General features: G+C 38.2%; 1 protein-coding gene across 1 annotated transcript; it reads right to left on the bottom strand.

The window, feature by feature from the left end:
- Positions 1–1,618: 1,618 nt before the first annotated feature.
- LOC139727758 (ileal sodium/bile acid cotransporter-like) lies at positions 1,619–15,597 on the bottom strand. The gene is made up of 6 exons (XM_071638736.1): positions 15,402–15,597; positions 14,492–14,748; positions 9,744–9,999; positions 4,695–4,923; positions 2,653–2,894; positions 1,619–1,935 (listed from the first exon to the last, which is right to left on the bottom strand). Exons 1-6 carry the CDS (start codon positions 15,595–15,597, stop codon positions 1,619–1,621), a joined length of 1,497 nt encoding a protein of 498 aa, XP_071494837.1.
- Positions 15,598–21,253: the final 5,656 nt, after the last annotated feature.

Here is a 21,253-nt window from a genome sequence, read left to right as displayed (position 1 = left end):
TTTTGTAACGAAATGACATTTTGTAACTAAATGAACATTTCGTCCACGAAATGATAATTTAGTTAACGAAATGGTAATTTTGTCGATGAAATGACCAATTTCGTAACGAAATATTCCGTGCGACACTTGGCGCTCCATGGTTTTTGTCCATGGTTTAAACCATGGTTTCATTTGTACCACCTTCGTGAATTCGGGCCCTAGTGTTCAAAACTTTACGCGAAACGCCTTCAGTGTTCACAAACACTGTGTAGGCCTATCATGTGAGAGAATCAAAATGCCGTCGTTACTGTTCAGTTTCCCATTGAATCAGTAACAACGTCTGATATACATTTTTTTATTGTTTGACTGAATTGAGTCACTCATGATCAATGATCCGTTAATGTATTAACTTATTTCTCATTCTTTCGATTCTTAAGTTCGACTTGTTGAAGGTTGGCCTAGCACACTGATGGACACAAACATAAAAGCACATCCGACACACAATTTTTATTCAGTATACATTTTTGTTAACGGATGTAGGAGGTATATAGTTGTTGTTTTTTCTCTCTCTCTACTTATACTATACGTTGTGATAAAATCTTTAGTGTATAGTACGTGATACAAAATGACATAGTGTAATTTTACATTCAATAACTTATCTTTTGATTATTTCCTCATTTTCAAGCAGGATAAAACTGATACATTATTTTGTGATTTGCACGACGTGAGGTATATAAATCATGTTTGATACAATATTTTTCATTTCAGTCTTATGATACAAATAATTACCATCTGGAAAGACATCTAGACAATAATATTGGCTCTCCTACCACCGCCCAATAGTTACATACATTGTACTTCTGTTACTAAGTATACTCTTCGTTCTGAGTGTACTCGCATCAGGGAGGTGGAAAGAGAACCACCTCCCTGACCGTATCATTCCTATGTGCGTAATGCGTCTGCTTTTTAGTCAGAGTATTAAAGAGAATATCCACCCCAAAAATAAATATACTCCAAAAGAAAGGGGAAAAAATCAGTATAAGAACGTTCCAAACATGACAAAAACTGGATGAGAAATAGGGGAGATATGCCATTTTGACATTTCAGATATTTTCGGAAAACATTTCTTGAACAGTCCATATGAATATTCAAATGAGCGATTTCATGATGTCATGCCCTCACAATTTTTCATGTATGTTATATATGGAATTCTGAAAATTGTTATTTTTAGCTTATACAGGTAAAAGCATATTCTCTTACCAAAATATATCAGAGGTAACATTTGTTCTTTTTTTATTATTGTTTTGGGTCGTTTTAAGGCAAGTTTTATATCTATACAGCTGACGTGTGAGATTTTGTCATTTCTGTATACGAAATGAATCAGAAATTGTGAGAGCATGATAATCAACTTGCTGATTTGAATATTCATAAGGACTGTTCAAGAAGTGTTTTAAAAATGAAATTTTAGAACGTCATAGCTTCCTTATTCTTATTCACTTTTGATCATTTTTGCACGGTTTTGCGGGGATTTTTTTCTCTATCTTATGACATTTATACAATTTTGAATCGAATTTTTTTTCTTTAATCGTGAGAGGGTCTACAGAGAATGGCGTCGATTGGAGGACACTGTCGAGAAGGCTCAGTTGCTCTCGAAGGCTGGGTTGGTGTACTGTTCTGTCTCTTCCTCGCTCTTCTCTTTCCGCTTCTCCTTCATCTCCTCCGGGGCATACACCTCCTTCATCTTCTCATCCTTGATCGTCTTCTTCTCGTCATCGCCCTCATCGCCGTTGTCCTTCTTGAAGAATTTCTTGTAGGGCAGGTAGATGGCCGCGATGGCGATGCCCTCGAAGAGCGTCATGAGAAAGATGAGGAATGGGACGCGGGCCGCCAACTCGGCCTCGGGATGTGGGTAGAAGAGCGTGATGATGCTCGTAGCCATCAGCGCGTTTTGCACGCCTTCACAGCAACACAATGATGCAATAATTCAGGACAAAAATGACATTTTTGCTGTTTAGTGTGTTTTGTCATAACTATGCGATAAGGGAGGAACCAGAGAGTGTGACAAACGGCTGGACAAATTTTACTGATCTTTTGATTTCGAGTATGAGTAGACTTGATAACTTGTGCACGCTATTCCGTAACTATTTGTTTTATTCGCCCAGTCGACAAAATGAGATATGGATGGAAACGGGTGACAAAAAGTCAAGAATTGGCACAAATGTGTCATGGTCTATGCATTACGTATATTGTCATTTCGCTGCTTGAGAAGGATTTGCCTTACTTTCAGAGAGTACAAATACCTTTTGATTTCGCTTTGAACATATTATATATCTTATATTCCCTCTAAAATCCTGAGGCCGTATTGCCAAAAACTCTACTTGCCATTGGATTTAGTTTGACTCGTTTGTAGATATCGAATATCATTAAAGATCTAATCAAAATTTCAATTCACACAGATAATACTATGTGCAAGAAACTTGGCTTTCGGGAAACCGCATTCATACAAAGAAATGATATGTATAGTAACGTACGTCCTGCACATGAGGAAAGAAAACACACAAATTCTCTCTCAAGTACTTTCACTAATTCAGATAAAAAGTACATGGACATCAAATTGTTTATTTCGTCGCTTCGTGACACTACTGAAGTAAAGCCCGTCCCTGTCAAACTCACCTGTTTCCAAGGAGATGGTGACGATGGCGGCATTTGGCTTGATGCACGTGATCTTGGAAATGACGCTCCCACAAAAGGCGCCGCAGAGAGGCAGAAGGAATGCAGCCACGTAGACGTTCCAGGGAGCAGCGAAAATGTAGAGCTGGAAGGGAAGACTGGTTGCCAGGGTGATGGCTAGAACAATGGTGGACACTGGCTTCAGAAGTTTCATAGCCTTGTCCTTGATCGAGGGCCACTTATATCTGATGATGATGATGATTATAATGAAACAGCATTTATATAGATCTATATAGTTATCTGTGGAAATATTCAAAGGCGCCCGGCTCCCACAATGCGTCACACAGCATACACAAAGTGAAATACACATTTGAACGAGTAGTATATTTTGTTTTATTCGTTTGTTTTTTTTTTGTTTTTTTTTTTAATAGAAAAACCCCAATTACTGGCAGTAACAATAACTTATGGGAGTTTTCTCAGTAACAACCCAAATACTCTTCTGGGAAATCAGTTGTATTCATTGTGAAAACGATTGATTTCAACTTTGCGGTTCTTGTAATGCTTCTTTTGAACAAAGGAATTGAATGATGAGAGTGATTTTTTTTAAACTTCACCCGAGTTTCATTCCTGTGTCTATAGTACGCTCTAAAGAATTGTAAATGAAAAGTTTAAAATATAAATGATTATGAAAGAAATAAAGTGGTCTACTTTACCAGACGAAGGCCAGTAGAATTCGCGGCCGAAACGTCGTACGCATACCTTGTGTTTACCTCGCTTCGTGTGACAAACGATCACTTTATTTCTTTCAGATTCTACCATGATGATGAACATCTTCCGTACTATAAATTATTATTTTGGTGATACCACAGAGAAAGGATTCCACAAAGCAGTTTGCAGACAGGGACTAACGTGGCAACATACCAGGAAAGGGGATAGGTTTAAGTATTACATTTTACATTTACAATATGATTTTGAAATGTATACTTTGTATCATCATTATCTTTCGTTGGTTGGAAATATAGTAAATTGAGTTGAAATGAACTGAACTGTGTATAATCATTCTACTATTATGAATACATTTCCTAATTGGGAGCAGGCGGCAAAATCGAAACCGATAGCTGAAGCTCCTATTATCTGAAAAGAAGACAACAGAATTTCGGCCCTTTCAGTTTATATTCAAGGAATATGATAAATTGATTTTTGTGTGCGAGATCAGGGGATTAGTGAGACCATGACGATGTCACAACATTTACTTTGTATAAAAATATGACTGACTTATGAGTTGTATTTGCTCCGGGAAAACTTGAAAATATGAAACTTTTCGATGTTACTTTGTTCTCAAACTCTCGTTTCAGTATTCGCTATTTGTTTATACGCATTTTATTAAGACATTAAAGTCAGTATAGAGTGTATTTTGTGGAACCTTTTGGTTGTTGTTGTGTTTCTTTAATTTTCTTTCTTTATCAGGGGTCAAGAGACATCAATTCTCTGAGAATGGAACGAGCACTCACTGCCTCAATCTCTGGGATAAACAAGCTTTACGCCGGTTCATCGTGCTGGGTCGTGGTGGGACATTTATCTGCTTATTATGTGCTGCGTGCAAAGATGTAGGTCGAAACAGTGTTAGCGTTCGAAGTTTCAATCAGTGTAGCCCTGTAGTCTCACTGCTAGTGTAAAATCCCTTGAGGCTGGTTGTGGCAAGAGACGCAGTTATTTTTAAGAGGTATACGCAAACACACACACACACATAACACAGTAACCATAATCGACTAAAGAAGGAACGAAAGAAATGATGCCATGCATGGAAACCATTATAAGCCTACTTTTGCTAAACTGTACCAGTCGCAGCCTTACGTGGAGTTTTAGATTATGGGATGACGCTATTGCCTTTCAAGGTTTCCATTGATTTGTGCGTTTAAACATATAACGTTGGATATTAACAAGTAAACATCAACACTTCAGCATGTCACAGGTTGAATTGCTAAAATTCATGAAAAAACTGGCACATGGATACGCCAGAGAATGTAACCATGGTAACCACCTACCGGATGATCATGCCGAGACCAATGGGAATGATGAGGATGATGAGTTGGATGGCGATCTCGACGAAGGGTGTGTCCAGCGACTCGTTGTCGTCGGTCAATCGTGTAGTGTAGATAAAGAGGTTGAGGGGCATCATGCCCATGGCCAGGACATTAGAACAGAAGGTCATCGTCAGACTAAGTACGTAGTCCGCATCGAGAATCACGCTAAGCGTGTTGCTCAAGTACCCACCTGAGAAGAAAAACGAAGACATTAACAAAAGTGGAATATATAAATACAGTATGATATATAAAATATCAGCAAGGACCAATCAACACCCCTCTCAGCACCCCAGCCATATCTAAACTTTACTTGCCTTTCGTGAGTGACAAATCAGTTCTGATTCGTCAACATGGCTTTCTCGACGGTTTTCATAACCTTCAAGCTTTGCCTTTATAACATCCCAGTGACTTCTTTTAGTAACCATTCACTTTCAATCGAAAATAACTACGTGATGCACGTTCTAGAGTGGCATCTTAAAAAAAAAATGATTTCTTAATTTGTTTTTTCACTACATTGTGACAAAAAAAAGAACAAATAGAATTTTAAAAAATGAATAACGACTGTAAGAGTGTCATGTCTTATCAGTCACTATAAAGGCAGCATCTTATTTTGAAAAAAAAAACAAATCAAAATTTTGTTTTCATATTCCGAAAAAAAATTGTTAATGGTGAACATACATTTCACTCTTTTACGTAGCAAAAACGAAGAATGTGGATACTTTGTGAAGTGAACACAGTATGCATTAGCGAAACATTGCAATAGCAATAGATAATAACTCATTAAGCGAACAATACGTAATGTAAAGGGACCTATAAAAAGGCAATGCTTCTGAAGAAGGAAATCAGTACAGAAATATATAGGTTCGGAATCCCACTGAAGAGACACGGAGTGTGACAACAGACACAAGAAGAAGAACAACAAGAAAAACATGAGGCATGACAACACAACTACTTGAGACAAGACTAACATGACAGGAAGGCAACATACAGACAAGTAACTATACTGCTGAGACAACGACCTGCACAAGTAGGATCTACTGAGAAACAATATTGTACAACATGAAAAGACAGTAATACATGGAAGGAATAGATTTGAAATCTTTATGCAGTAAATTCTGAAAACATTGACCAGAATAAGTAATACAGCCCCTCATAGGAGAGGTAAGTAGAACCCATTAGCGCTCCGAATAGGATATTTTGTCTAAACTGTTGATATTTGGGAAACATGATTACAATCGAAAATTTACGGAAGTTAATCATCATAATGCATATCCGAGTACATGAATTGTCTTTATAGTTTTTGAACAGCTAGAAGCAAACCATATATTTGTATGAGAACGTATGAGAAAAGTGCAAATGGCATAGAAACCTCTCCATCTCCATAATAACACTAGAGTCTGAATTTGGTGATTATTGCCTCCTGCTAAAATTACATGATTACATAAGAGATCAGCAAATATCAAGCATGACAATATCGTAAGTACTCATTTTTTAGGAACATGAAATTTTGATCTCTTAATCACGTCTACCTTAAGCGAAATAGTCTGGCAAATAACATCAAATGTACTTTTCAAGAAGGTTTATTGCCTACAATAATTCCAAGTAATTTGAAATGTGATACACTTTCTAAACAGTCTCTGTTCACAGCCTTATTTGGAGTGTTGGAACTGAAAAGTTTTGAAAACTTTTGACTCATGAATACCAACACAGGAATGTGACAGTTGTGTAGGTGTTATGACGAAGAGCAACAAGGAATTCAACAACAACAAAAATGGCCTACTGATGGTTATGTTTCTAAACAAGGTGACGGGAGCAAAAATATTTTAAACCTGCATGGCTAACATCGAAATCATGTATAGTTCAAATGTATAATGTAATAGCAAAAGCCAGGTAAAGCCCTGCACCAAACTCCCTTTCCCTAAGCCATGTGTTGTTCTTTCACGAAATGCGATGAAACAAAAAAAAATACTGTTTTTATTCCGTTACATGGGTTTCTAAACGATCTTCGAGACTTCAAACTTTGCTTGTATATATCAACCTGTTGGCTTTTTCATTCTCTTTAAATTTGTTAATTGTTGATTTGCATTCGTTGCATTCTGGCATAGATAAATCATTGTAAAACAAGGTTAAATTTTTTTGTTATTGATACAGAAAAGAGTCACACAGGTATAAGGTAGATATTCAGACGACTGAAAAAAAAAAAAACTTCCGAAGGACCCAATATTTTGAATGATCTGGACAGATAAATAATTTAATCACCACCTCTTTACTCAGTTAAGAATAGAATCATTTTTCCCCTCTTAAGTCATATCGGGTGCAATTTTCTTTACCTTGCTGGGCTTGCTATGTGTGCACTTTGCATTTTCTCCATCGCATTGGTCTCATCCCCTTCTCGCAAATGATCACGCCGCTCTTTTGTAGGTTAATGTAACGGACAACCATTTTTTTTTTCATATTGTTTTCTTTTTATTTCTTTGACTTACGCATTTACCCACTTCATAATTTGCCATTCTGTACCACTGTTAATTTCACGTAAGAATTCGCTCTATATTAGTTTCTGGGAATGTACGCCATAAACAAGCATAGCTTCTGCGGAACTTCTTCATATTTCACATAAAACATATATAAATTCTCTTATTTGTCGCATTCGACAATTCACTCATTCAATTTCATGTTATCTTTATGGTTACTCGTGAAATGTGGAACATGGAACAGAAAATTGTAATAAGTGAAAATGAGAATTACATAATGCATGATTTACGAGCTATCGTTGGCATGCGATGAAATATGTCCTTCCTCAATTTTGTTCTTTGCTGTGCGATCTCTTTTTGAAACCTCGAAAAAAAAATAAGAGTGGTTCGAACCAGGTGGTGTCATGCGTTATCAGTCACTGCAAGAGAAAATCTTATTTTCAAACAGACTTTATGCACATCCTTATTTGGAGTGTATAGGCACACGTCTGTGCGCCATTGAAGAGTTTTGAAAACTACGCCTTACATTGTCAACATGCGTGTTTTGACGTATAGCACAGAGGTGAAAAAAAAGAGAAGTACAGTATATCTTTTGCATTGCTCAGAGAACTGTTTATTAAAACAAGGCGGAATGCGCAATCTGTCAATGGGACAAATACTGGCATGCGCCTAGAGATATGACACAAGAGAGAGGTGATGCATGAATTTTGAATGAATACGATTTAGAAAAGAAAATCAAAATATAGGCAATGACAAAGAGAGTTTCATGGCAATCAGAGAAGAAACGATAAACTTTGTTGAAATTCAAAGTTAAAAAGGAATTAGGGAGAAAGTATCAGTGCTGAAACACATCGTTCCACTGTGCCAATGTGACGTCACGTCCTGTTGACCTCCTATTTAAGACATACTCACTGACAAACGTTTTTCAACAATTTCAACAATTCCCTACTCGGCTCAACTCTCAAGTTGTCTTTCCTCTCAAAACCACTTCCCATGAGATAGATCACGTCTCTGGTGCATGCTAGCCTTTGAGTTCCACAAAGATAAACCAAATTGCTGTGTGTTTTTTTCTTCCCTCGGTATATCCCTGTCCGTTTCATCTCTCTGGCTGTCCAAGGAGGTACTGCTCGCCTAGTACCACCTTGGGCTTTTCAACTTTGGCTGCAACTTTCATTCAGCTTCTTTAGTGAATTAATTTTCACTCATTTTCCAAGAGCGTTGAACATGTCCAAGCTCGCAGACTTCTAACAATCGAATATGACTGAGACGCTGCCAATCTACAATACTAATACAGTTTCACTATTAAGGCCTCCGGGGCGATGTATTTTATGAATTTTCCACTATTCTGTTCATGAGCAAACGAACTCCCAACATCCACATACAAAACGAAGCACAGCAAAGTCGTAACTCGACAAATTTCTATTCAAAATACTGATTTTCCCTGGTTAAGTCACCATTAAATTTTGTATGGCACGTCGGTACCTTTCTTTGATTTGTCATAGAAATAGATAAAGAAAACCAGGCCTTCCTTCGGTCAGAGTCCCCCCCCCCCCCCCCACATTTTTTTTCTCATTTTAATGCCAACTTATAACCCCCACATTTATATCAAAATCCACGGCATGATATCCTGGCCATTTACGACCGAAAAAATATATGTCCCTTTTCTTCCTCCGATAAGTCTCTCCGCGTTTCAGACTCTTGACTTTTCACCATGTGGTTCGATGTCTATCAGTTTCCATGCAACTATCTTTATCGTGTAAAGGGCTTTTTACACTTGTAAAATTTTGCTTAGCCCCGGACCAACGGTGGGGCTAAGGGGGGGGGGGTCTTAGCCCCACCGTTGGTACGGGACTATCCTTAGCCCACTTTCTGTTTACACTCGTTTTTGCCAAAGTGGGCTAGCCCCACCGATAGTACGGTACTATCTGGCCCTGCAAAATAGCAGGGGTTAGCACCGCAATTGCGGTGCTAGCACCGCAATTGCGGTGCTAGCACCGCAATTGCGGTGCCAAGCAAGTGAGTGTAAACAGAACGAAAAAATAATCCTGGGCTAAGCGACGGAGACGAAGTCCGACCCTCACTGACCAATCAGAAACGAGGTAATCAAGTGCTGCCGGTGCGTGCGTGTACGTGTACAGTACACAGCGTAATTATGAATATTCATGTGGTTTGGAAAGTCCGGGGCTAAGAAATACGAGTGTAAAAAGGTCAGTTTTCTCCTTAGCCCCGGACAAGAAATAGTACGGGACTAATTGGAGAGTGTAAAAAGCTGAAAAAATTGGTACGGGACTAACGATAGTCCTGGGTCAGAGAAAGCCCAGGGTTAAGAAACACAAGTGTAAAAAGCCCTTAAAAGTGCAAGGAAATGAGAAGGGAATGGACTGAGACGGACGAGATGAGAGAGTTAGGAAAGAGCGAGAGGAGAGAAGGAAAGAGGCAAAGAAGATAATTATAAAAGAGAGGGGAAGAGGGTCAGCCGAGAGGGAGGTGGAGGGGAACAAACAGACAGACAGACAGACAGAGAAAATGGCGGCGTTACCCGGACACGACCCGTCGAGGACAAGGCCGATAGCTGAGGCGCTGTCGAGACTGAAGGCCTTGGCCAAGCCGAAAGCGAGGGCAGGCATGATGAAGAACTGACACAGCATGCCGATGAGCACGGCCCAGGGACGCCGCAGTCTCTCCCAAATGAGCTTCAAGTCGATAGTCATCCCCATGGTAACGAAACTGAGGATGATGATGCCTAGAGTGACGTAGTTGACGATGACGTAGACCGGATTGGGAACAAGATTCGTCTGACAAATACAAATGCATAATTACACAGGTCAATCCTTTGTATTGATCACATTTTCCTTCATTTGTCAATTTATTGGTTGAATTATCTTGTCTACTAGATTTTGATCTGTACTGATTTTTTTTCCTTGTGTTAACTTTAACTTTGGACAGAGAGACAAGCAAAAACTCAAACAAGTGGTTGCGGTGACTTTGATTCTAGCATTCTAACATGTTGAGTTCTACTGAGGGAAAAGTTGCAGCTTTTGAAACACAATTACACTGCGGAATGGAGAATAAGGAGGAGGAGTAGGAATTAGAGGCGGACAGTAATGGACAAATGCTTGGAGAAGAAAGATTTGGACAAGGCAGGAATAGCATACTTTTGCAGAGGTCCAAATGGGTTTTAGCCTGTTTTTGTGTGTTTTTGTTTTGTCTTGTCTTGGGGGGTACTTGTACTACACCCTAAAGGTCAGCTTCCATTAACGCCAGTCTTGCCAGTCCTACACGAGTTTGTTGCCAGTCTTTGTATTCACATGAAGCTAAATAACTTGTAATTTCAACGATCGTCTAAAGTTTCGCTGTTATCGCTCCCCCATCACTCCAAGTCATGTTAACGGTGTGTAACCGAAACCTTATCTGAACAAATAGCCACGATCTGATTGTTGCAAGTTAGTGAAGCTAAAGACGGTGCATGCATTCTCTAACTTTCTGCAATGTAGTATAATTCCTGATTACCCTGTTTTTCCCACGATTTAAGATCTAAGTCAATTGGAAACGTGATAGCAAAGCAGCTCGACCCCTCGTCTGTGCCTATGCATATGTGTGTGTTACTTTATACTGTTTGTTATTTTGATGCTAACCCCGTTACCCCCTGACGACAACCGAGACAAAGGTTTGCAGACCAACATGACATGCTTGAGGGTAAAGTCAAACTCTTATGTGGGCGGTTTTCACTTCGTGAGAGGGGGAATAAGAGGACATAGGAAGAGGAGGAGGAGGGGGAGGAGGAGAGGATGGAGGGAGAGAGAATGTGTAGAGGGGAGGGGCTGATTAGAGGTGGACAAACTGGACTTTTAGCTGTTTTTATTTCATACATCTAATATTTAAGAAGGGGTAAGTTCTAAAACAAAGGGAACATGAGGGACAGGAAGAAGTAGGAAAGAAGATGAACGAAGAGATGAAAATAAAGGGAAAAGATGATGAAGGAGTAGGAGAACACAAATAAGGAAAGGGAAAACAAAAACAGTAAATGATAAAGAAGAAGATTACGACGACGACGAAGAAGAAGGAGAAAAAGAAGAAGAAGAAGAAGAAAGAAAAGATAAGAATTCGTTCTTTCCGCACTATTGAGGATCAATACACTGGTATAGCAGAAGGTGGAGGGGAGGAAAGGATTTAACATGCAGGGGACGCGGAACCGCAGCCTGCACCCCACCACCCCCCCCCCCCCCCACACACACACACACACACACACACTTTTTGGCTGGTCAAAAATAGGGGGACAATGGGGGAAAAAATCACAACATGCATGAATTTCTAAAGGTTCCATCCTAAAATTCTTCTCATGTAAGCGGGGCCCCGGGGGGCTCCTGACATGTACCATTTTGCACTGGTCATAATGGCTAATAAACAGTTCGGCTATTTCAGATAACCCCTGTTCTCTCCCTTCCCCCTTGAGATTTACATCTTGAATCGAACAGCATTTTGCCCTCCTCATTTTGACGCGTTGTTGCTTGCAATTGCCATACCGCCATGTCCTACTGGGATAGAAGATGGGATCAGATATCTGAAAAATAATTATTCTTAAAATGTAAGAGTCGCTTTACATTAGATACCAGTGATTCCCCCCCCCCCCCCCTGTTTTGCCTCTGCCCGACATTCGGTTAAAACGAGGATGATGCATGCGACTACAAGTGTGTACGTCGTGATGTCAAGACGGAGGTTTGGACCTTTGTGCGAAGTACGTGACCCATTTTCTCTCAGGAGAGCAAATGCCACTCCTGATTTCAGAACATTTGACGAAGCTTATCGCCTGTCTGTGTTCAATTATTACTGCTCATACTGAACTTTACAGGTAAAAAAAGCTTAGTGCAGCTCCTGTCACAATATGGAGCTGTAAGTCCACTTGCAATGACATGTAATATATGCCGCGCAAAATATGAATGATAATTAAAAAAACGGTTCCCAGTTGAAGGTGGTTCAATGTTTCATGTAGTTCGTATCGATTTGAATAAAGCACAGTGTGCGTCTATGCTCTTATAGCAAATTAAATGGCTGAGATGGCCAAAGGAAACGTGTTGTGATATGGGAGTCTATAGTTGTTCACGAACAAGTATTCTGTGCAGAGGATGAAAAGAAATAATTAGAGCGAAACATCTTTTCTTTTTCTTTTTTTTCGTGCAACACTATCGATGGACTAATCAAAACTTTTGGTATCTGCCTCCCTAAAAGAGGTCATAACCAATTATACGAGATTACTGTCCCCCGTAAAGTCATTCTGCCCTTGATTGTGCTGGTGCGCTTCGCAGAAGCTCAATTGAGCGTCTTCGAGCAGAAGATGACTTACTGTGATAGAATGGAAATGTATCAGTTAAACATCTTTCACGTCAGTACAATGCCACGAGGAATGATGTGGGGATGGTATATTTTTGGTTGCGATCGGGTTTCAGCTTCTAACCTTTTGTGAGATAATTAGAAACCACTTATGAAATAAGAAAGAGCATACAATTCTAAGAGGAATTCAAAGTTCATTTGATGAAAATCGGTTCTGAAATGGCTGAGTTATCAAAAACAAAACAAAACAAAACAGAGTAACAAAGTTAAAAAAAATGTAACCTTATAAAAGGTGGGTCCCGCCTTTTATTAGGGTTGATTTATTTTGGATATCTCAGCCATTCTAAAACCAATTTTCATCAAATAAACTTTGAATTCCTCTTAGAATTGCATACTCTTTCATATTTCACAAGAGGCTTCTCATTATCTAAAAAAGAAAATGCGGCCCCATTTCAACTGAAATCATATAAGCCGGCCTTTTCATGTTGATTGTCAGTCTTGACCTTGCGCCAGCTGTAAGATGTCTTAAAGCAAACGGTACTCTAAACTCTTAAAATGCAATAAAGTGCACACCGTATTCAAGTTGACATTGGTGAAAAGAATAAGACCAGAACAACAGAATGGTTAACACTTCGGAAACTAGACTAGATGTAGGAAAGTTATGAAATTTGTAAGTTACACTGGCTTCTCTTAAACGAATAGCAATTTCGATCGCAAACATGCATGCAAATTAGCTAGGTTGATCACGCCATCAACTATTAAACAGCAGACCCATTGGTATGTTATTCAATTAAATTGAATTCAATTCAAATGAATTTATTTGGAATTTTCTGCATTGAATATATATTACAAATGAAATACAGTCATTTCTTTTTATATTCATGACAATAAAACATACAGTGTGTAGGCCCTACACCCGAACATAACTGAGATACACGTGTTCACATTGAAGGAAAGAATAAGAGAACACGTCAATTGGGAACCACTCGGGATATAGTGAATCAAAATAATGATCTGACTGAATTATGGCGCATGTATTGGGAGTTTGAATGCAGAAAACTTCGTCAAATAAGCATATAGCTTGAAGATACGACAGAGAAGGAAAAAAAATAGGCAAAACATACATCATGTATACTTATCGAAAACAAAAGAAAAGAAAAAAAACAGAGTCATTGGCATGTTATTAATCAAGATATTGACCCAAAAAAAAAGGATCTGTCAACTACACTATTTTCCCAATGTCAACAATGGAAGATTTTTTAAACAACAACAAAATGTTGATGCAACGAGATATCTCATTTGTATTTCTTGTCGACACATAAAAGTATAACATAAGAGATCTGTGTATATACGTCAATGGGACACCTGTGAGGCCATCATTCACCGTCTCATTAGCTTTCCGAGAAGTAACTGCAGTGTTTCGTAAAAACATCTTGCATTTTAATGTGACACTTTTACAATTTTGTTTGTTTGACTCTACTCTGATTATCAAAACCAACCTAAAATGATGTATAATTGCTTTCTATCAAACGTACAATTATAGTGCTAGCAAGAGGGGTGGTCTGTGTGTACATTCTCTCCATTTCATTGCTATTAGTTTATTTCCACTTGAAGTAAAATACCCAATTAATGAAGAAAACGAAATATCTAGGATGTAAATGAAATGATAAACCGTGGCATTTAACAGGAAATAACACATTCTACTCAGAATTTTGTACAATGATAGCAATATCTGGGGAAAAAGAACATAACGTGGTGTGACACAATTTTAAAGCAAAACTTTTATAGTTTAGGTCCCATAAAAGAACTCTCAGGCAAATCTTAATATGGAAAATTTAAAAAAAATCTACAACAACAGCGAGCAAGCAATGAAGACAAACAAAAATAGAAGAGGCAGAAGGGAAAAGAGGTAACTTCCTTTAGATAATGTCTTTTAGTAAAAAAAAAAATCCTACGTACCTTAACCGTGGTCGTACTGATCTCGAAGACGGACTCTCCCATTGACATCAACACGGACAACTCCGAAATCGAAATGTGATTTCCGCGTAACGTCACCTGCATTGTCTTCGGGTAATCGTCGGCTGGAGAAATCGCGATCGTAGCATCGGAAGCGTTAACGACCTTGAAAGCAAAGTCGCTGGCGCTCAGGAAAGCAATCGTTGCATTTTCGGTGTCGAGGTAATGAAGAATCGTGAAGTTAAATGTTTCTTCGCGACCTGTACGACCAATTACGGATGTGTGAGATCGGAATATAAAAAAAGTGAAAGATAGACAAATGTGAAATTTTGTTCATTAACTCTGTCTTAGATAATATATCATGATAATGTAGTTTTAATAGCGATGCTAACATTCAACATGAATTCCATTAGTGGTGTGATATACCCGTTTCGTCTCGGATGAACTCTTTAAGCGATTTCTTACGTGTCGGGCTTGATACATCTTGATTCTCTACTTCAGCAAATTAACATTTAGGGCTTCATGCGCGTAACTTTCGTTGTCACAGGGTTCGTGGCCAGCCCTCATCCTCAGTCAAATAGATCTTTGAATGTAACATTCGGAGTCCTAGACCTTACCATCCGCAACTTATGCGTAAGCGGTTAATTCTTTTAGTTGTGAGTGTCGTTTTATCCCTTTTTAAATCTCAATTCACATCAAGTTGCAAGCAATCAGATTGATTAAATTGATATGCCAAGAGAGATACCTGACATTTTACGTGTTACTCGCCCTTAAATTACCGTACTTCAAAATATTCAGATAGCCACCTTTTTAGGTTATACTGCCTTCGCTTGAGCAGCAACTACACAACTTCTTTGATGTTAAAGGTGAAGTAGGAGTGTTTCGTCACACTCGCCTCTTTATGTATACTCACCCTCGGTCAAATAAAGTACTTCCGTGTCAAAGGTGACATTTATGAGAGCCAACTGTTGTTCCGATGCCTCAGTCGCGTCAACGGCCGAGACTTTAACAGGAATTAAAATCACAAGGAGCGAGAGAAGGACACCGACAAGAACTGGAATGCGTGAAATAGGATTCATCGTGGAGGACGCACTGGATGCAGTTGCCATAGTAACGAATCCTACCTGTGAAACAAAGTGCAACAAATATCAAACCCGTGATGATATGAAGATATTGGTTTGCATTAACAGTAGCATTTCGCATTTACTGTCTGTTTATATCAGAGAATCTCATGTTTCTAGTTTTCCAAAGTAATTATGGTAATCTTGCAAAATGTAATCGAAAGGACAACTTCGACATCCTTTACACAATCTCGTTCGAAGTCGAATCGTCCTTGTGTGTTTTCCCCATCGTTCGAGGTTCACTCGATTCTGATTATAATGGCCTTTTCCTCACGAAACCATATGTTATCTGCCATGTCATAACCGTATCTGTCAGCAGAATGTAACCCTACTTAACTTGCATCATTTTCCTCTTGAAAACAACGATAATAATAAGAACGATATATCGTCATTATCATCATTGTCACAGTGATCACCATGCAAACTCACATTACCATGATAATTGGTGTTGTTGTTCTTATCATTTTAATTGTCACCATCATCATCATCATCATCATCATCATTATCATCATCATCATTATCATCATCATTTCCTTGTGTATTGGTCCGTCTTAGATGTTATTGATGATTCGCATGCTGTCTCGCTTGTGAGATAATGCAGGAACTGAAAATTTTAGTAGGACCTACTATTCCGTTGCCATGCCTTTGCCCCGCCAAAAACCGCCAAATTAATGTTAAGTTTACACTTGACTACGTCATCGTCAATGACTATGGGACTTAATGCCCACCTCCACCCTTGGAAAATTGAATATCCCTTGAAGGAGCAGATAATTAACCTATATAAACGTCACTCAAACAAATATCATATACCCTTGACAAGGGCACGTACAACTTTTTACAAGCACAATCGGATTTGTTTGTTTATTTGTTTGTTTGTTTGTTTGGTTGGTTGGTTGTTTTTTGTTTTTTGTTTTATTTTGTTTTTGGCCTCTACTGTATCAATGTTAACATTTATTTTGGAATCCCCGGAAAGATATAACATAGGAAAAGAAACCCTCACAATAGTGAAACTATTATAAAGCAGTTTCTTTTAAGTGATCATCGAGAAGGTAATTAATGGTAATTATTGAAAACAGTTGATGAACATACGCACACACACACACACACACCTATTCACACACACACACACACACACACACACACACACATATATATATATATATATATATAACTATAACTATATATATATATATACATACATATATATATATATATATATATATATATATATATATATAAAGCATATTATGTTCTTAAGTTTTCCATCTTTTCCCCCAAGCCCAATAGGTGTTTTTTTTTTCCTGTATGTGACAAAGCCAGAGCACACTTTTTTATGAGTAGCAAGGGTTGTTTAGATTTTTGTTTTTCGAGATGGGGGCTGCAATAAGCCTTTCAGTAGCAATCCCCACCATTTTCAACCTGCTACTATTAATCCATTGTTTCATTATACAACGTTGATTAATTCCACGGGCATAATTTTGATTTCACTATTCTTATCATGCAAATGTTCATATACAGATGTAAACATTTAAAGTAGTGTGAATATTTGAACCAAGTTGTGTTTATGATTGTATGTGATTCTGTTGGAAATGAAAAAAATGAAATGTAAAGAAATAGAAGTTGAGCGAAATGGACTAATATTTTGAGAGCTATATGAATGAATGACGAATACATCAAGGCACTCGTAAAGTGCTCATCTAAGTAATAATGGTAATTTGCGTGTGATGTTACTTCATTGAATTCTTTCAAAGTTTCAGTAATCAATGTCTTCCTGGTCTATGATATACATTTTTATTTCCAACGAAGTCAGACTTTCTTCCTGACTGCTAACTTTGGATCATGGCTGACTTGTCCTTGTCCTTGACATGACACACCCTTGCTTACATGAAAATTGTTAGTTTGCACTTTGATTCAGGAAAATTATTTCACCTTCCTGGTCATCCTTTGTCTGTTATGTGAGGAAGAGAAAGACAGGCAACAGAGAGTGAAAGAGGGAGAGAGGGAGGGAGAGAATGTGTGTGTGTGCGTGTGTATGTTGAAAACGAAATGGAATACGACACTTTTTTCAATGAAAATAATGTGTATGGAACATCCGCTTACATCAGTATTTCTAACTGCTTAATAAAAAGCCACTGGGAGGCTTGACTTTGGCTTTGACACAGGCTTATCTAATTCCAGCGACATCTTAAAAATAAGACTGATTGACTTGCCACTCGCGGAACATTAAAAAAAAATCGAATAAAAAATAGTTATTCGCATAGACGCAGATACCACACACGGAGCTTCAATGCCAACCACACTTTGGACGAGAATAACAAGTAAAACCATGTTTATAAAGAGTTGTACAATTTATTCAGAAGGACTTTCATAACTAAATTTCATAATACATCACTGACATTATTTGACTAATTATTCACAATTACCTCAAGGAATAAATGGCAAGTAGCATCGAAGTGATTTGCATCACTTTCTTTTTTATTCTATCAGTTCACAACGCAGCATTCAAGTGTCACAAGGTAATTGATGTTGATACATGCACGAAGATCGAGTACTTTATCAATAGTGACTGCGTTTTGCTCATTGATGAAAAGAACATACGATTATTTACACCCGAGTTATATTCATAAGTTGTGGGGACTTATACATCTCCAAGTGAATGAATAAATGTGCACCGTAAATACAGTACAAAGAATTGTATTATTCCGAGGTCTTATAACGTTGACCAGAGTAGCCTAAAGGCAGTTCCTAAATAAAATCAAAATGATACTACATCGATGACGTCACTGTGTTATGAGATCAACTTTACTTGTACATGACGCGTCATCTTACAACTTTACCAAGACAACTCTTGGCGATGTCTTCTTCTTTTTTTTCATCCATGATCACTTAGTTCTCGTGCTTTAATTTTCAATGCAAATGGATTTGATCTACTTACAACATTGTTGCTGTTTATTTTTGTGCTTTGGCGGTATTCAGTTATTCAGAAATTTAACTATTGCTTATACGCAGTGTTTGAGATTTTATGCCACGGTTGATTACGGCATATTTTGAAATTCTATTTTGTTTTTTTCTGGTGAGTTTGCTCCTTTCTTCTTCTTTTCTTCTTTATGTGTGTCTCTTTCAGCTTATTTTACTTCTGTGAATTAAAATTTTCCTTTAGACCACACAGACAGATGACATGTTATTGCCTATCTAAAACATTCTGTGGATACGTGCACAAAATCTGATCTCAGTCATCCATGATTCATTGTAAGGCAACAAATGATCTCTTTGTCAGTGAATATCATACATAATTATGTAGAGACGTTCATACAGTGGACGAGAAGGCAACGTAGGCACTCCGCTTAGGACGTTGAGACGAATGGGCGATTTCCTATAACTCACCAAGTCACCATGGCGACTTGTTAAATTCGCCTAGTGTTCTGTACGACAACAAAGCTCGTCTTTCATAACCCGCTTTATAGGTGATTTGGGCAGGTGGAGAAGGTCAGAAATTTCTTTTTAAGACCGTATACTTTGTTACAAACTGACAGTCGAGAATGCAAGAAGGCGACTTCTCAAACTCTCCTAAGCGTCTTGGATCAGGAAGAGAAAGGGAGAAGACTACTTGTTAAAACTCACTAAGTTGCCTTGTGCAAGACAAGAAGGCAAGAAGACGACTTGCACAAACTCACTTAGGTCCCTCCATTCTTTGAGACAAGATGGCACCTTGCCCTCTTGACGGATTTTGATAAGTCATCTTTACACCTTCTCGTCCTAAAGATGAAGCCTTGGCGAGTTTCTACAAGCCGCCTTCTCGCAGCAAATTAAACTTCCGTATATTTGAGATCAAAATTATGTCACAATAACGGTCACTTGTTTGATTCACATGACGAATCTTTACAGAACCGTAAAACATGGTAGAACACCGGTTTGTCTTGACTCAATAAAACAGTTTTCTCGTCGTCACTCAGATTTGTTGGAAAACATAGATTAAGTTGAAATCAAGATGGCGTAGACAGGTGTAAAAAGCAACCAGTGTGGTAAAGACTCAACCTTACAAGTACTACTCAATTAATTAAATGACTGAGCTTCAACCAACCTTGAATTGTAGAGGGCAAGCTTTCGTCCTCTCCTGAGGACTTTCTCAAGCCTTATGCAGTGGAGTGTTGTCTTGCTGCCGTTGCCTGTCTTTATTAATCACTGGACCATAGATTGGTGAAAGGGCATAGCCCGTGTTCCTTGAGTCTCTCGTTCAAGGTTCTGCTGGTTTCCCCGATGTAACAATCATGGCAATCAGCACAAGTGATCTTATATAGTGATCTTGAACGAGAGACTCAAGGAACACAAAAGGGCACTGAGACTAAACAATCCATCACACTCGGCGATAGCTGAGCACTCTTACAACACAGGACACAACATTGAATGGGATGAGGCGCGTATCATTGACTTTGAAAGCAACTGGTTGAAAAGAAAAATAAAGGAAGCACTTTGGATCAGAAGGGTCAATCCAGCTCTCAACAGAGACTCGGGCTATACCTTTCACCAATCTATGGTCCAGTGATTAATAAAGACAGGCAACGGCAGCAAGACAACACTCCACTGCATAAGGCTTGAGAAAGTCCTCAGGAGAGGACGAAAGCTTGCCCTCTACAATTCAAAGTTGGTTGAAGCTCAGTCATTTAATTATTCATCATCCCCAGCCGATGAAAGTTTTTAGCATTACTACACAATTAGTTATTCGTTTAAAGGCATTGCAAAAGAGATCTTTTTGCATATCATGGGAAAGTATGCTAGAAGTTTCTCATATTACTCTGCAATACTGTGCAAAGATGGTCTGTTGAGCGCTCCACTAGCTCCCGTTTCCTTGATCTTCTACCCTTTTATTTGAATATCAACGTAATTACGTAAATCAAACTAAACACAGATAAAGCACACAGATACAAAATCAACGGAAGATGATATAACAAGTAAAACAACTAGGACACTCACATTCTTGCAACCTTTGTCACAACAGACTTAGCAGTGATATGTCCGCCCTTCACACAATCTGCATGTAATGTTCCGTAGTCAGTACATTATATTTTGATACTAGTGGAATACTTTACACCATTCCTTTTAAATTACAAACAAAAAACATTGAATTATCGGCAACGAAACATCGTCACTAGGTTAGTATCAAACATCTTGTTTGAAATGAGGGCAGTGAAATTTGCACGAGTGTCCTATCATGTAATTTATACAAGCTTAAAGACAGTCAATCCCTTTTACATGCAAATTTTTGAAAAATTGGTGAGAAAACTTAGGTATTGAAGAAAACATTATTTGGAAACCTCCTGTAAATTTTTAACTCAAGAGGGTCTTTATTTGTTTAGTAAATTGACCGTTAGAATTTGAATATTTTTTTTTGTACTACGAAAAAATTACAAATCTAAACTACTAGTCTAGTTTTACAGACCCGTGTGATGCACTTAGTTGCAAGTGTAGTTCATGTAATTGGTGTGTTATTATTTGCTATCGACAACAAAGTAAGAGAAGTTAGTGAATTCTTCATTTCTAGCTGACAGCTTTAACATGCATATCTTTTGTTCGAAGTATAAGTATAATTATTACAACCACACGAGGATTAATGTATGCAGCTGTGTCTAGTACACAGAATACGTTA

This window comes from Diadema antillarum, unplaced genomic scaffold (genome assembly GCF_040938485.1).
Source record: "Diadema antillarum isolate AM-2024a unplaced genomic scaffold, OU_Dant_1.0 seq00000150_RagTag, whole genome shotgun sequence".
In the NCBI taxonomy this organism is placed as follows: domain Eukaryota; kingdom Metazoa; phylum Echinodermata; class Echinoidea; order Diadematoida; family Diadematidae; genus Diadema; species Diadema antillarum.
Note: the sequence above shows the minus strand (reverse complement) of the source record. Positions and strands in the feature narration are given on the sequence as shown.